We start from the raw sequence: 16,143 nt of genomic DNA, 5'->3' as shown, positions 1-16,143 counted from the left end.
AAGAAAGCCCAGAAGATCGATTTTACATTTTTTGTAAGGGGGCTCAACTAGACTTTTAAGCTGACCACGAGGGGGAAAAAACAGTGCACAGACCGGAGCCCCCAAGGACAAAAAACAAAACAAAACGATATCTGTTCCTATGATTTTCAAAATTGTAGGACCCATCACTTTTCCCGGGGCCCCATGATGCAAGTTGGGACGGCTCTCTCGGGCTTAGGCAAATTTCGGTGCGATGGGAAAACCGTATCGCAGCTCTCCCCTATATATACCTGTATGCATAGCCTCTACAAAGCGAAGGGCCGATAGGGCCCTAGTTTGAAGGCCCTTCGCCGTGAATCAATCTTATACATTCTTAAATTTCTCTCTCATTATAAATTAATGTAATGCGAAAGTTCTGTGGTTTTAAGGAGGGGTCCCGTCCTAAAAGTTGTCTTGAGAGAGGGGGGGGGGGAGGGGCCCTTACATGCACTTGCCACATACACATTTAGACTCGTATTTAAGCAACATATCTAGGAATAAATTAAATTTTAGGATAAACCTTTTTTGACATATAGTTGAAAACCAAACAGGGTTTCCGGAAAAATTTGCTTGATCATTGCCCTGAACAGCACGCAAAAATTTCCTGACTGAAACGTTTCGTGATTAAAACTGAAAAAGTTTCCTTACTACAACTCTAAAAATTTTCTGACTTTCCCCGATCGAAAATTTCATGACTTTGCCGTCTAAAATTTCCCCGACTTTCTCTGACCAAAAAATTTAGAATTTCTGTGTCCTCAAAAATTTTCCAGACCAAAACTAACTTCCCAGAAATTTTAAAATTCCAAAATGTTTTTCGATTTTGTGTTCTTTTCCTTCACAGAAGTTTTTACCTAACTTCTGTCGAATATTTGTACTGGGCCTAGTACAAATACGCCTTACCCTATGTAAGCGTGTTTAGCAACAAGGCATTAAGACTCACGGTTTTTAGACGACAAATTGATACAATTTTACGGTAGCACGTAGATACAGCATCCACTATCAGTGCTTAAAGCACTGCAGTACCCCTATCACAAAGAACTTTGGAATAATAGAATTAATTTTAAAGAAACAATTTAATTTTATCTTCTTAAAATTAACTTAAATTAAAATTAATTACTAACTGAAAGTCAATCGATTTTTCCCGCACACGAAAAAATAACGATACTTAATCCGATACAAATATCAGAAAAAAAAATTTAAATCGCAAAAAACGAAAAATTGAATGACAACAACAAAAAAAAATTATTTCAACTTAATTTTTTTTAATCATCGATACAAATAAATTGTCCATCGATTAATCGATATAAAGCCCAAAAAAATTATCTTCCTACACACAAAAGAAAGGTAGCCTAAAGCGATTTTTTAATCTAACAAAACAATAATTGAAGGAAAATGAAACAAATTTGATGAAAAAGTGTGGAAATGGATCACTTTCAGGGATTCCATTTTGTTTATTGAAGATGATGGAGATGACGGAAAAATAGTAAAATAATGAAAAGGAAACGAATAAAAATCGATTTTTTTTAGTAATTCTTATAATACGATTGTTAAGTGCATCGATAGCTTTTAGTCTAATTACGGCGTTGAGACGATGAAGAAAGTGATCTAATCAAAGGTAGAGGACTTTATTGTTTTCCTTTATTTTTTCGGATTGGACGAATAGCGGGCCCTCTGGCCACGGGCGAAAATCAAATTAAAGGTGGGCCGAAAAGAGCTCAGCAAAAAACGAATACAGGTGTGAGTAAAGGAAGTATTCACAAAGCGAAATACATTGGGAATTTATCGTCGGCAGTGCGTTCTAAACGCATGGGCCCGTCTGAGAACGGCCCAATAATATCATTCAGAAGCTTATTTACAGGGGGGGGGGTGTTTAGCGGGCTACTGCCAAGGGCAGCCACAGGCCCGTCATTTAAGGGGGCAGGGGAGCCGTTGCCCCCCCTGGCTTTTGAAAATACACTACGAATGTATATATATATACACAAATATATAAAAGCGTACCTTTAGTTAGTACATGCTCTTTGCCCCCCCCCCCCGGAAAAAGTTGAAATGACGGTCTTGGGCAGCCAGGTCAGAGGGGCCGGCAAATTTCAAGAATAAATGGTCAAGAAAATTGGTTGAATGGGAACAAGGCGACAACATTTCTAGCTTATAAATACGCGTCTGCCTAGAAATCTAGGCAGGGCCGTCCTAAGAGCATCATGGTTAGAGGCGTAAGCAGGAAGAGGGATGTTCAGGGAATTCCCCCAAGCCAACCAAATTAATATTTCGATGAAAAAACAGAAATATTGAAATAAAAATACCCTTTATATGTTATAGTAACCGATTTCTGCTAATTTAAATGCTTTTGAAGGGTGATTATTCGAAATTTCTCGGGAAGAAAATTTTTTTTGCCCCTCCAAACCTTTTGTGCTATCTCCAAAGGTACTTCTGCGTACACCCATGATTCATGGGCCTCGGGCAAAGGGATTTTTCCGAGGCCCTCCCTGGCTAAAAATTTCGAACGTTCCAATTTGAATGCTTACTCTCGAAAATTTTAACTAGATTTCATTTTCATGAGGTCCCCCTCTGCATTTGAGACCGAGCCGTGCCCGGGTGGGCCCATGCGTTAAAAACGGCACTGAGCGGGGGACCAAGTAAGTCAGTGACCAAACGAGTGAATCATAGAGTTTGCAAACGCGAGTGACCAGAACAGTATGCAAACATGTGAAGACTAAAAGAGATCTACAGAGTGAAAGACCAGGTCAGTGAGTAACAAAGCCATCTAAAAAGCGTGGGACCAGGTCGGTGAGTAGCCAAAGAGTAAACTAGAAAGAGGGGGAGCAGGTCGGTGACAGGCCAAAAGAGTGAACTAAAAAGGGACTGACTAGGTCGGTAAGTGACCTAGAAAGAGAGGGGCTAGGTTGATGAGCGGCCAAACAAGTGGCCTAGAGCGCGTGCAAGCACTTGAATGACCAAACTGTATGCAAACATGTGAATGACTAAAAGAGTGACCTAGAGGTTGAGGGAATCAGGTCAGTGAGTTACCAAAAGAGTGTGACCAAGAGAGAGAAAGGAAGCATCTGAATACGATTTTCGAAAGACTCGTATAAACTGGCAAACAGGTATTTATAGCTGGGGGGGGGGGGCTTAAAAATAATTTCATTTGAGGGACTATAATGCTCATAAGACGACCCTGGGCATCCGAAGAGTATTTTATTTAGTAGCACAGGGCAGTTAATTAAGAAATCGAAATCTTCGACATAAAGTTTCTTTCTCTCATCACCCTCATTAGCTCTAAAAAAAATTCCGAAATTACTAGAAATTTACCAAATATTATTGGTAAGTTACAATATATACAACTTATATAGAAGAAATTATAATAGAAGAAAAGGGGTACCTGAAAACCTTCCGAGTCACGTTGATGGTACGCTCGGTATTTACGTGTTCGGATGCCTTGTGGAATTGCAGGCCATAGTGAGTGACGTTACCGTTTCGGTATTTGTCCAGTGGCGGGTCCCAACTGACCGCGATTGTAGTCGGACTTTGGACCTTGTGGCTGAGGTTCTGTGGTGGAGCCGTTGGCACTGTACGCAAAAGAGAGGAAATGAAATAATAAAATTTAAAAACACGCTTTCTATAATATCTGTACCAATCTCAATCAGTATTTTTTGGACCAGTACGAACCTCCTTCTGGCGTATCGAGATCGATGACGTGTTCTTGACCCCAGCCGAGAGAGTTCCTGCCCGACAGACGGAATTCGTATTTGGCACCACGATCTGTGCGAATGAAATAAAATTAATGCGATGTTATTGCCGGGACATTACATTTCGTACCGCACACACCGCCCAGGCTCTATCGACAGTTGTCAGTTTTAGCCACTTGCCCCGGATGAGGAGCTGGGCGGTGCGGGTGCTTTAATATGCATATACATATAAATATGATGCATGAGCATGACAATAAAACACATGGGAAAAAGAAGTAGTTAAAAATTTAAAAAGTTACATATAGAAAAAAATCCACAGTATTCAAAATTTGCATCTATGGCTTTGCTAGCTCTAGTGCACCCTTTGTTGTTTACTACGGCCAGGCCAGGACCTGGACCCACGTCTATTCTCCTTGGCTTGGTGGCTCGGGTGAGTATTTTGTGTCACTGTGGCCATCCCAGATGGCGGGTCACATCTCCCCTCTCGGCCTGGTGGGTCCAGTGAGCCCTCTACTGTAGCCAGGTCCTGCACCTCGTCTACTCTTCACGCCTTAGTGGCTCTCTTGAACCCTCTGCTATGGCCAGGCCAGGTCTGCTCCTCGTCTACTTTTCTCGACGAAGTGCGTGTCGCGGCTCTTAGGGTCGTCACAAACCTTTGTTAGTGGTGTCGCGACAAAGCTGGTGGAGTCATTTGTGTACTTTCGAAATGGTTCTTTTATAATTGTGGAAAATATCTACTATACTATTCTGGCGGAGCCGCATATGACCCACCAATTTGGCAAAAGAGCCACGAGTGACAAAGTTTTGCGAGGGGGGGGGGCACAATACAATACTCACATTCTTGTGTTTTGTTTTTAATGGGCATACCCACCGACCTAACTGTTGACTGAGGAATATCTATCCTTAAAGTTGCCTTTAAAAATTGAGGCCCTCAGTTTCTTGTGGTAAAGCAGAATAACATCTTTTATTTGGAGAATTCGGAGAGGGGGGGGGATGGGGAGGTATTTACTGTCTTGACTCACCTAATCCTTTGACAGTAGTGTGCGAATCAAGAGGATTGATTTCCGTCTCTTCCATCGGCTGGTCGTTGTTTTTCCTGCCGTACCTCAGCCTGTAGCTGAGAAGCTGGCCGTAGATATGAGCCGGACGAGACCATTGAACTTGAACTATCAGTTGGGGTTCCTCTTGCATCAGATGGACGCTCATCGACGGACGCGTTGGAACTGAAAGAAAAAAAGTGTAACAAACAATGAATATTTCAGAGGTTCTTCCATTGACAAGTGAGTGTCGATTTCTGTTTATGATCGGAAATCGAAATTTACCTCCTCCGAGAGTTTTGACAGTCTGCGCTCTGCTCCGGGCACCGTCACCTCTCCTCGTGACAGCAGCCACTTGCACGGAGTATTCTGTACCGGGCTGCAGGCTGGTCGCATTGTATTCCTCGGCGTCTTCTTCTGCTACGTCGTACCTATTTTTTTAGGCAATACAATTACAAGATATTCAGAAAATTCAACACATATCATTAAAGCAGTAATGAATACAGTACACAGAAAGCAGGAATTTGCCGAGGACGTTGTTAAAGATGAATTGGCCTTGTAGAAATTAACCTAAAGCTGGGAGCCCATACTCGTGTCCAGCCTGGCCCAATACTCATTCGCAAATATTTGCTTCCGATGTTTGCCTCCAAACCTGCTGTAATGAAGCACTAGCGGCATAGGCTAGCTACACACTGGCCTAATGTTCCTCGGCGAATGTTTGCTTCCAGATCAATTTATACGCCAACGTGCTTTGTGACTGTTGGCGTTCTTCGACAAATGTGTGGCCAGGCGGTTTCGAAGAACGGGAAGAAAGGTTGCTCCTTTGATTTGGGGTGGGGCTGGAAGGTCCTGATAGTACTCTTCGACCAGCCTTACAATACCTTCCCTGCCTCCAGCATTTGACGATCATTGCCAATGGTGGAGTGACGACATTTCTCATCCATGACCAAGCTTCGAACGTATTGTGCCAGGCTGGACACGAGTGTAACCTTTTCTTAAAAAAAAGGGCAACATAGTGGAACATTTGTTTTAACTAGAATGCACTACGAGAAGTGGCCTATACTAGGTATTTTGTTCGAGGATCACTCCGGGGAACATATTAAAAAGCCTCATATTGATAGGAATAGGGAAGAAATTTAGCTTTCCACGATCGGTCGCAACGCGTGACGAAGGCACGCATTACGTTGTTTTCAAATAAAAGAACTATACCCAGACGGGGGCCAAAATCGCCATTCTGCCCTCGCCAAGAACTCCGCCAACGGCCACTTCCTATTTTCAGTTTGACCAATCACAGGATTCCAAATTTCCTCCTTACTCGTATCAATGAAAAGGATGTGAATATGCTACTGGGGTCAAAAGTAAGCTGTTTCAGCGCCAAATGGAGGTGTTATTCGTCGCCAAGACCATTTCCATCGTGTTTCCAATATACAAGTAGTCCAGGTATGGCACTAAAACACAAATTCATAGCAATGTTTCTTAACCCCTATAGGTCCATGCCCACTCCTCTTATAGACCGAATTTTCTTTTCGCGGCCATCTCCTCATCCAGGATTAATTTATTGACCCTCATTTATTGAATTAATTTCTTTAGTTGATTTACAGTGAACAAAAATTTCATAAATAATTACGCCCTACTCCCCCGAACCCTTTGATTAGAGTTGCGGCCCCCTCTTCGAAAAATTTTCTAATTCGAAGGATACGATGTCAAGCGATGCGACGTATCTTAGTCTACTTTCGTTCTTGGAGGACTATAAGGTTAAAAGTACAATCGACATAAAGGTACAGATATTCCCTCATTTACAAATTTTCGAGTTGCGAACAAAAAATAATAGACGATCTAGTTCAATCCCAGATCAACCTTGGCGACATTCAGCAAAAATGTTTTAATCAGACTTCTCTTTTGTTCTTCCCATCCTTTTTCTAGGGTTGTGTGTTTTCAGGGCTTTATACTGTGAAATCGATTTACGTACCAAGAGTACCGATGCTTCTCAACCTGGAGGTGCATGGGTCATATAGTTTTAGGCCGTAGGGACCATGGGCCATGTCTCATGACAGAAATCCATTCAATTAGTGAAAAGGAAGCCTGCTGTTGGATGTGGGAACCCCTTAAATGAAACGAGATAAAAAGAAGGGTCCTCGGGTGTAACTTAAAATATATAATAGAATAATTGATAATTTTATAGGTTGGCTGGCAATTCGCTGCGCTGTGTTCGAGTATGCGCCTGCCATTCAACACAACATAGCATCTGGATGTGAAGCAATAAGGGTCTAAGATCTTTGGCGGGCCTTCATAGGCTAAAACGATGGTTCTCAAACTGTGGTTGTCACCCGCGGTTCCCTTGCCCAATTCATGACTCATCTGCAGCTCCCCAGAATAGTTCAGTAGGTAGTTTCATTTATACCAAACCCCTCTCCAAAGCACGAATATGCACACAAACAAATATCTCCAGCTCACCGCGACGCCCCTAGAAGTGGCTTTTGAGAAACACTGGGGGCTAAAACAATTTTGAATTCCTTGCGAAGGACATTTATGTAGTATATGCCGGTGATAAAAAATTCACGAAACCGGTGAATTCTCGCCGATTGGCGTGATTCCAACTTCCGTACGATGCTCGGAACGGAACCCTGTTCGTAAATCGGGGAAATGGCTGTACTACAGATACTTAAAATAGTTCAAGTATTAACCTGATGGGTTCGTTGACGAGATCGCCCTCGCTGTTCATCTCCTGAACGTGAATCTGATATCCCCTGATGACGCCATTGCGATCCCGGTTCGCAGGAGGTTTCCACTGGACACGGATCGTGGTGCTGTTTATGGTCACGACGCTGACGTCACGAGGCTCACCGGGAACTAGGAAAGAAACAAAAGAGTAATAACAACAATAATCAATAATTGTTGTATCAAATATTCACAACAGCTATCAAAATTTTCCATCCCGTCGCCAGGTACCTTCCGAACAAACTAATGAAAAAAGAACGGGCTTGTGCGGGCAGATTTCTTAATATGCTAATGACATCAAGACGATAATTTCCCATTTTTTTGGATAACCACATAAATTACTAATAACCGGAGGTGTTATCTCGTCCGAAGAGACGTCGTCCACCCATGAATATGGCTAACGAAAGTCTGGTGTCGGACAGAGATCGATGACGTATTAGCGAGATATTCGCCTAGACGGGAATTACCACGTGTCGATTTTCATTACGCGGAGAATGTTCCAGAATTTCCATCCGTGCGATAATGGATAAAAATTCGCGTAAATCTCTGGACAATTTATTTAATCCCCAAGAAAATTGACACGTCATCATACGATAATTTGAACGCGCACTTAATTTAATACATGGCTCCCCGCAAAATCTCTGCTTTTCCTGAATAAAAATCCTGAAGGGAGAAATCCATCTGAAAATCGAAACCTCTTCCGAATTTCAGTTTTTTCCCCCTCACTCATGATTTCCCCCCCGACATTCATCAAACATTCATTTGCATTTTCCCTGACCTAATATTTCATAAATTACCAAATCATTTTTCATTTCCTTAACTTTCTACTCTGACTTTCCCTGACAATTTTCCATTCATCTAATAATTTCTAATTTCACTGACTTTCCAGGTCGCTGGGAACATTGCACTGACGACTTTCCAGGTCACTGGGAATATTGTACCGACTTTCCCACGACAATAATTAATTTTTTTCTGACATTCAGCATGCGGACTCCACCAATCTCTAGGAGGTGCTGGAACCCGCTAGAGGTTCCTCGGAGGAATATTTACGAGAAGCATGAGCGATCTAGTAGCAAGAAATCTGCCGGACCTACATTTGAGGGTCTCATCAGCCCTCACCCTCATGAGGAGTCATGGAGGAGTATCTATTTTTGTTTTTAAGAATGTTTGCAGATGTTTTTACACCTCAAAGTTTCACAAAAGTGTCATTTTCCTGGCAGGGCCGTCTTAAGAGCATCGACCCCTGGCAAAAGGATTTTTCTGAGGCCCTTACCTTACCAGGCTAGAAATACCCCTAACAATCACATATTTGCTCTTGAAAATTGCAACCAGATCTCATTATCACAAGATTCCCTCCCACTTCTGTACTCAGCCCCCCCACCCCGGACCATGCGTTAAGACGGCACTGCTTCCTGCAAAAAAATGAATTGGCAACAGAAAATTTTATTCACGCAACTCTTCTTCAATAATCGTAAAGTGAAATCAACAAACTGGAACGAATTGAAACGCGTTGGATATTGACGTAAGAGACTGACCTCCTTCATCAGTCCTGACGATCAGGGGTCGCGAGAACGGCCCGTTCCCCGCGACCGTGCCAGCCGAGACGGATATCCTGTGCTCGGTCCAAACGTCCAGAGACTCCAAGAGGTACTCGTTCACGTCGGCGTCAACTCGGACGTCCTTAGGATCGGCCGATGACGGGCCGTCGCTCTTGGAACACCTAATGACATAATGCGTTATCTCACCGTTACGCTTGTCCTCTGGTGGCGGCTTCCAGCTTATGTACAAAGAGGTCGAACTCGCTGCCTCGGCCTTTACTGCTTGCGGTGGAGCGCTAGGCGCTGTGCATCAAGCAGAAAATTGCGACGAAACGTCGGGGGAATAAACAAAATGAGGTAAACAAAAAAATAATAAACGAAAGAAAACATAAACAGAACAAAAAAGGAAAACAAACTTGAAATAACGAAACAAAATAATAAACGATAAACAAAATAAAAGCAATAATAAATTTTCCTATCATTAAATCTGAAAAATTTCCTCTCATTAAATCCGAAATTTATTTCTCTCATTAAATATGAGAATTTTCACTAAAATTCTGAAATTATTATTTTTTTTTATTTTGATTTTTCTTGATCTCTATTTGCGATTATTGCTACTATTTCCTACGCTATTTAAAGTTCAACAATGCTTCTATATAGGTAATGGTGAAAAGATGAAATCTAATTAAGAAGAGTTTAATCTAAGAATAGTTTAATCAAATTACGATTATTACAATGATCGAAAAAAAATATTGAATTTATTGTTACAAAACCTAATATCCAAGGTGAACGAACTCAAAGTGTATAAAGTGAATAAATTTTGAAGAAAAACAAATTATCAAATTTCATAATGTAGGTTTCATAAGGTAAAACAAAATAAAATCTTAAAATAAAGAAAACTGAGGATAATAAAGAAAAAAGGAAAATTCGGGACGACGTTGTTCAGAATTGTTTGTTTGAAATGTTGGAACCGAAAATTGCGCCAACTTTCACATCAACGGTATTGGCGAATGTTTGGCGTTCAATGTGATAAAATTAGGTCGCTCTTCTATTCCATTGACGGAACGCAGGGATTCCGTATGATAAGTTTTGAAAAAATTTCCGTTCAAAGAAACGGAATCGGCGAAATTTTGAAATGTTAGGAAAATCAGTCAAAATTTGCTTCAATGTGGGAATTGAAATTTCTTTTTTTTTCCATTTAAATGCGGAAATTTGTGAAATATTCTCTCAGTGTGTAAATTTCTGTCAATGTGGTAATTGAAGAAAATTTCTGTTAATGCAGAAATCGGAGTAACTTTTATTTTTCAATACGGAAATTTTTTGTTTCATTGTGAGGAAATTTTAGTTCAATGTCAAAATCGACAAAACATTCCGTCGATTTGAGCAGTGGCAGAAAGCTTTGCTCAATGCAGAAATTGACTAGCATTTTCTGTTGATGTAGAGCAGAGATCTTCAACCTTTTTCTAGTCACGAGCACTGCTTGTACCCATAATCAAAAGAAGAGCACCCCTTTTCCTAAGGTAAATGCGACATACGGATGAATGAAATAAAGATTGATTTCAATCCTTGAATGCAATTTGTACAAGGTGTTTAATAGGAATGGTGAGCACGAAATCGGACACGAGCATTCGAGCACTCTGGATGCTTCAAAGAGCATCGTGGTGCTCGCCAGCTACGGGGTTAGCAGAGGATCCTATTCAAAGCTGGAACTGGCGAAGATTTCGCTCCAAGGTTGTCATAGTAATTGATCATAAAATTCTGTCAAAATACACCGAAATTTCTGATCAATGAGGAAACAGGTAGAAATTCTTTGTTCAATGCGATGAAATTCGAAGAGATTTCTGTTGAACTGATCATAAATTTACTGACAAAATCGACGGAAATGATTTTTTTTTTGTGTGTTGATAATTGGCTATAATTTTTATTGAACGTAAAGAAATTGGCAAGAATATCTGCCCAATTGGCAAAAATCTCGGTCGAGCAAGGAAAGTGACAAAAATATTTGTTCAGAGGGATAACAATTCATACACTTTCACTTCTACTTATAAAAATTTTGCAGGTAAAATTGACAGGAATTTCTGTTCACTAGGATGAAAATTTTTCAACGAAGAAAATAAATTGGAGAAATCGGCGAATTTTATAAAACTTGGCTAAATATTTTTCAATGTGGAAATTGGCCAAAGCTTCTGTGCAATGAATAACTGCCAAAAAAATTTCAGAGGAATGGAAATCAGCGAAAATGTTGAAAACCGGTAAAAATGAAGGACCAATGGGAAAATTGGCTATTTATGTATTTTGAGATATGCTTCAGCCAATCAGCTGTATGTGGAGAATGCATATGTATACATATTTTTCAACATACCAAACTGCTCAGTACGCACAGCAAGAGGGAGCGTCGAAGCTCCTTCACCGAGTTTTGATTTGGCCGCCAACCATATGAAATACTGCGTATCCGGATACAACTCGCCAAGCGTGTAAGTCTCGATGTCCGGCAGTTCACGGTGATAGTCATGCCGAGTGTAAGTATCGTTCCAATAGAGTTCGTAACCTGAGGATTCATGAAAAAGAAAAAGTGTGTTTATATCATCTTTCACACACATACACTCGTATGAAACATTAAGAGAATGAGCACATTATGTTGAATTTATGAAAAACTAATGGACAGATTTTAATGAACTTTGGTACGAATACACAGTTATAGCAGAGGAAGCGCGAGTATACCTTACACAATCATAGTACACACGAATGATTATCAGTGAAGCTCATCAGTGCAGGAATGTTCAAATTCCACGTTGCGAGATCGAACCGAAAATGAGTCTAATATGGGGTATGGTTATCTCCCACACAGTTAGACAGGTCGCACAGTGCGATGGCATACTAGACACGAGGCAGTTGAGAAGCCCCAGAGGCAATCGGCCCCACTCCTGCAGCTACGCAGTTTTCAGCTCCGGGATTGTTCTCGGAGGGGGGATGGCGAGATGCAATTGTCCTCCCAAGAGTGTCCCGGACATTTTCTATGGGGGTTTAGCTCAGGAGAAACACACGGTTAACAGTTTATTTCTGAATTTTACCGTTCCTGGCGTCAACATAAGATTTCCATTCTACTGGACAAAGCACTATTGGTGAAGTTGCTTCAACCTCAGCCACGAATCGCCGGCTGAAGCTAATGGCCGGTCGTTCAATGGCAGCGAATTGAAGTGGTAAACCAGTCGCCCGTATTCACAAGACTGATCCCATTGCACAGAAAGTAAGATAACGTCATCCACCGGCAAACGATCTCGAGCGAGCGACATCAGTGGACGAGCGAGGTAATCGCGATGGTTCCGCTCAGGTTGGGAATACAAGCGTCTTGTATTACCTGCGCATGCGCAGTATGACAGTTTACTTTTTCCACACCATCGCTCCGTTTTTCTTTTTTCCTCCTTCGGTGGGTGTCTCTCTCCTTGCAGACGAGTATCTCTCCCTTCTTACCCGCGTGAGCACGGAAGCCCAAAATTTGGTAGCACTGGACGACCGGCTTCATGAACGTTTCGGGCAGAGAAGAGATTGAAGAAAGGTCCAGGTTTCTACGATTTGCTTTTGCGCAGCGCCCTCTATCTACGGAATTCTGAAATAATTTTTTCATGTAAAAAAAAAAAATTCCCTCTATTGAGAAAATGTTTTACGCAAATCGCATCAAAAAATGAATTTTCGAACTATTTATGAGAAGTCCCGTATATTTCCACTATTACTAGTCTTCCTAAATCCGTGCCTGCCAACGACGAGCCTGACCGGTACAGTGACACCCTAAAATCCCACAGCACATCACCGGAAGAATCACACTGCTATATGGAACACACGCATTTTACTATTACGTAACGGAACTTGTCCGCAAGTCGGGGGAGTGGCAGTATTGGGAAACAAATGGCAAAAAAAAACAACAACAACAAAGAAAAAAAAAACAAATATTTACCAATAACGCTTTCTCCAGTGTGGGACGGGCGGCTCCACGTCAGCAAGACAGTCGTGGCTGATGTGGCCGTGGCACGTAAGTTCGTCGGCTGACTAGGCACTGAAACAATGGAAATGCATTACTCATAATTGGATGCTTATCCCTTGTTATTATATAATGCATTACCAGTCTCATGTAATATACTTTCATGTTAGAAACAGAGTGAAAACGAAAGTAATCAATAATAACGAGAACCAAAAGTTAAAAACGGGACAAACAACGTTAATGGTATGAACGGGACGGGATTACAAGGACTACGGGAAAAACACGATCAAGGAGAAGCCATAAAAATTCAAAACCGTATTTCGAAGCTTCCCCCAGCGAGATAAAAATAAACTCGGTTACAACGACTTACTCACATTTCGTCGTTCGAAGTGTCGTTACAACCGAGGTTGACGTTTCCAAAGAAATTTTAGATATGAAACTACGTTATGAGAAAAATACGGTTAAATTGGGATATCACAAAGACGGGACATTGGGTATACCCAATCTCAACAAAAATTCCGATTATTGTCGATATCTTGGTGAAAAGAGTGTCACCGCGAAGGAATTTTTTTTTATTCTGCGTTTTCCAAACATGTGCTCAGACATGGAATGGAAGACTTGGAATATGTCAAATCTTGCTTTGACATACTTCCCCCCCCCCCTTCTACTCTCTATGACTTGGAAACGGTTATGGGGGCAGGGGTTCTCAACCCTTTTCAGACACAACCCTAGACAGGATTACAACAAACAACAAGATCAGCTTTGTGTCCCGTGGGACAGCTCGTTCTTCAAAATTAGTGAAAGCAGTGAGTCAATCAGCAAATTTACAACAGGACTGTAAATTGGATTTGTTTAATCCTTCTCGGAAGACCCCCGTGAATCGAATTAGGGTCGGAACCCATAGCTTAAGAGCTCTTGGCTGTCAGTGGATTTTAACGACTCGTTTCGGAAGCCTATGCCACCTACAGGCTAAGAACCCCTGGGCCAGAGATAGGAAGAAGAGTTGCTATAGAATTTCATTCTCTGTATTAGTGTTTCCTAAACCCAACTTCGAGGAGCGAATGCGAGCCGATCTCCCCTTTAAACAATCTCGCTTCAGGAAACAGTTATTTTCTTGATATTATGCTGAGGTGAACTCGGAAAGAAAAGTCATCACGTCTCCGCCGGGACTCGAACCCAGGCCGTCTTGCATACCGGGCAATCATGCTACCATCTACACTACTGGAGACACGACCCTGCCTTCCTTATTTCACGCACTGTGGCGTGAGGCGCTGAAGTAGAGACATTAGTAGCCTCTCTTAACTTCAGGAAATGGCCCCGGGTGGGACGGTTTAGAGAGATAGATAGATGGCTTTTTCTCAGCCCAAGATATCAAGGAAAAAGTTATTTTCCGGATATTATGCTGAGGTGAACTCGGAAAGAAAAGTCATCATGCATCAGGTAGCATGCTTGCCCGGTATGCAAGAGGGCCTGGGTTCGAGTCCAGGGGGAAGACATGATGACTTTTCTTTCCGAGTTTACCTCAGCATAATATCCGGAAAATAATTGTTTCCTTGATATCTTGGGCAGAGAAAAAGCCATCTATCAGTCTCGCTTAAGTTGGGAACCGCTGCTCTACATCAGTGTTTCTCAACCACCGGGCCGCGAGAAGAGTCAAATCGGGCCGTGAGTGATTCATCGCCGTTCGTTTTCCATTAGTCATGTTTATGACCTGGCTTTCTACTCAGAAAAAACAATCCTACCGGGCCGCGGTCTTCCAAAGGTTGAGAACCACTGCTCTACATGGACTCGTCATAGACCCCCATTTCATTTGGCGAATTAGGTGAAATTCACCTCGTATATAGGAAAAAAATATTGCAATAAAATGTCTTATGTGTCTTCATGAAAAGAAGAAGATTGCCAACTCTATATAAGAAAGCAAAAAGAAAAGGAATTTTCTGAGAGTCGAAAAAAAACAACTATTCGCGGAGGAATGTGAATCACAACCGTCCATATTGATGATTTTTTTTCGCCCCTCAGCACACGGATTGAATCATTTCCGTGCTCTGACTTTAACATCAGCTTCCTGAAGCTTTCTTTTTGTTTTTTTTTTTTACATTTTTTTGTCTGATCCTGAGTGAAAAAAAAAGAGCTGATCTAATCCTGTGTGGGCTTCCTTTCAACTACTATGTTGTGTCCTTTTCTTTCTCGAAAATTCGTTCCTGTTCTCTCAGCCGGTAACATTTTCCACGGATATCTATTGATATCGAGTAGCGAGTGCCTCTTGTCCCTATTGCTGCTGTTGTCACGCACAACTCTCCTTTGGGTCTCCTATACCCATCATATATATACACATACACACACACACATATATCTATGATTGAAAATTGAAAACTTCAGATGATCAACTGATAACTTTTTTTGTTTTTGTTTTACTTTGGGGAAATCCGTGATTTCATTTCGGGATAAGCTTTTGTTTTTTTCCCTTTTATGTCCTGGACACCTTTCCCTGAATTTTCCGGGTCTTTCGAATCCAGTCATGAGGCGACGAAACAGCCGCCTTAAGCCGGGTTTTCCTAGAAGCAAGGTTTTTTGCGCAAGGACCATTTCGCGTCGACAGAAACGTGTTACACAATCACGCTATGCGTTTCGGTTTTCCTATCGTGGTGGCTGTATAGTATGTGGTCCTGGCATCAGCTATTCGGTCGTCTGCATGCTCCGGTTTGAAGGGAAAGAAGACGCAACAAGAGTGAAGAGAGCATCTGAAAAACGAGCGGTACACAACGCATCAGTCGGCCAATCACGCCCGACGTAAAGCGCTGGAATGAGACTTATTGCGCTGTGTAGGAGAACAGTCGTAAAGCTTTTCTTATTGGTGAGTGAACGGCGTGTAATGCTGGACGATTCACGTTACACACGCAGCACAGAAAACCTGCTCCTAGAAAAACCCTGCTGTAGAGCGAATTATATTGTCAACACCGCCCACCATCTTAACGTGTTCAAGAGCTCTTACGAGATGGTTCGTGCAAATCCACTTTTTATCCTGTTATAAATGCACTTTTATTGCATTATTACTGATTCCAATAATTTCAAAAAACAAAAGTCCCATGGGTTAGCAAAACTGATCTTATTGTTGATTTTGGGCCACGGCTGAAAAAGGTTAAGAACCCCCTGCTCCAACAGTTCCCGAGTTA

The 16,143-nt window shown here is 41.7% G+C and overlaps 1 protein-coding gene across 9 annotated transcripts in view; it reads right to left on the bottom strand.

Moving 5' to 3' along the window:
• The window catches only part of LOC149080960 (tyrosine-protein phosphatase Lar-like), a 745,683-nt gene that overhangs the window by 29,577 nt on the left and 699,963 nt on the right, over nt 1–16,143 (bottom strand). For 8 of the 9 annotated variants that reach the window (XM_089237674.1, XM_089237681.1, XM_089237682.1 and 5 more), the window contains 8 exons: nt 12,947–13,045; nt 11,357–11,542; nt 8,992–9,297; nt 7,423–7,588; nt 5,024–5,169; nt 4,724–4,924; nt 3,682–3,774; nt 3,395–3,581 (listed from right to left, as the gene is read on the bottom strand). In XM_089237674.1, the coding sequence (XP_089093800.1) occupies nt 3,395–3,581; nt 3,682–3,774; nt 4,724–4,924; nt 5,024–5,169; nt 7,423–7,588; nt 8,992–9,297; nt 11,357–11,542; nt 12,947–13,045 (1,384 nt within the window). The remainder of the gene's footprint in view (nt 1–3,394; nt 3,582–3,681; nt 3,775–4,723; nt 4,925–5,023; nt 5,170–7,422; nt 7,589–8,991; nt 9,298–11,356; nt 11,543–12,946; nt 13,046–16,143) is intronic. The other variant, XM_089237683.1, reaches the window with a different exon arrangement.

This window comes from Pholcus phalangioides, unplaced genomic scaffold (assembly GCF_987345545.1).
Source record: "Pholcus phalangioides strain wild (caught in Gottingen) unplaced genomic scaffold, Ppha-v1.0 ptg000010l_1, whole genome shotgun sequence".
NCBI classification, from domain to species: domain Eukaryota; kingdom Metazoa; phylum Arthropoda; class Arachnida; order Araneae; family Pholcidae; genus Pholcus; species Pholcus phalangioides.
This window is presented reverse-complemented; position numbering and strand designations above follow the sequence as displayed.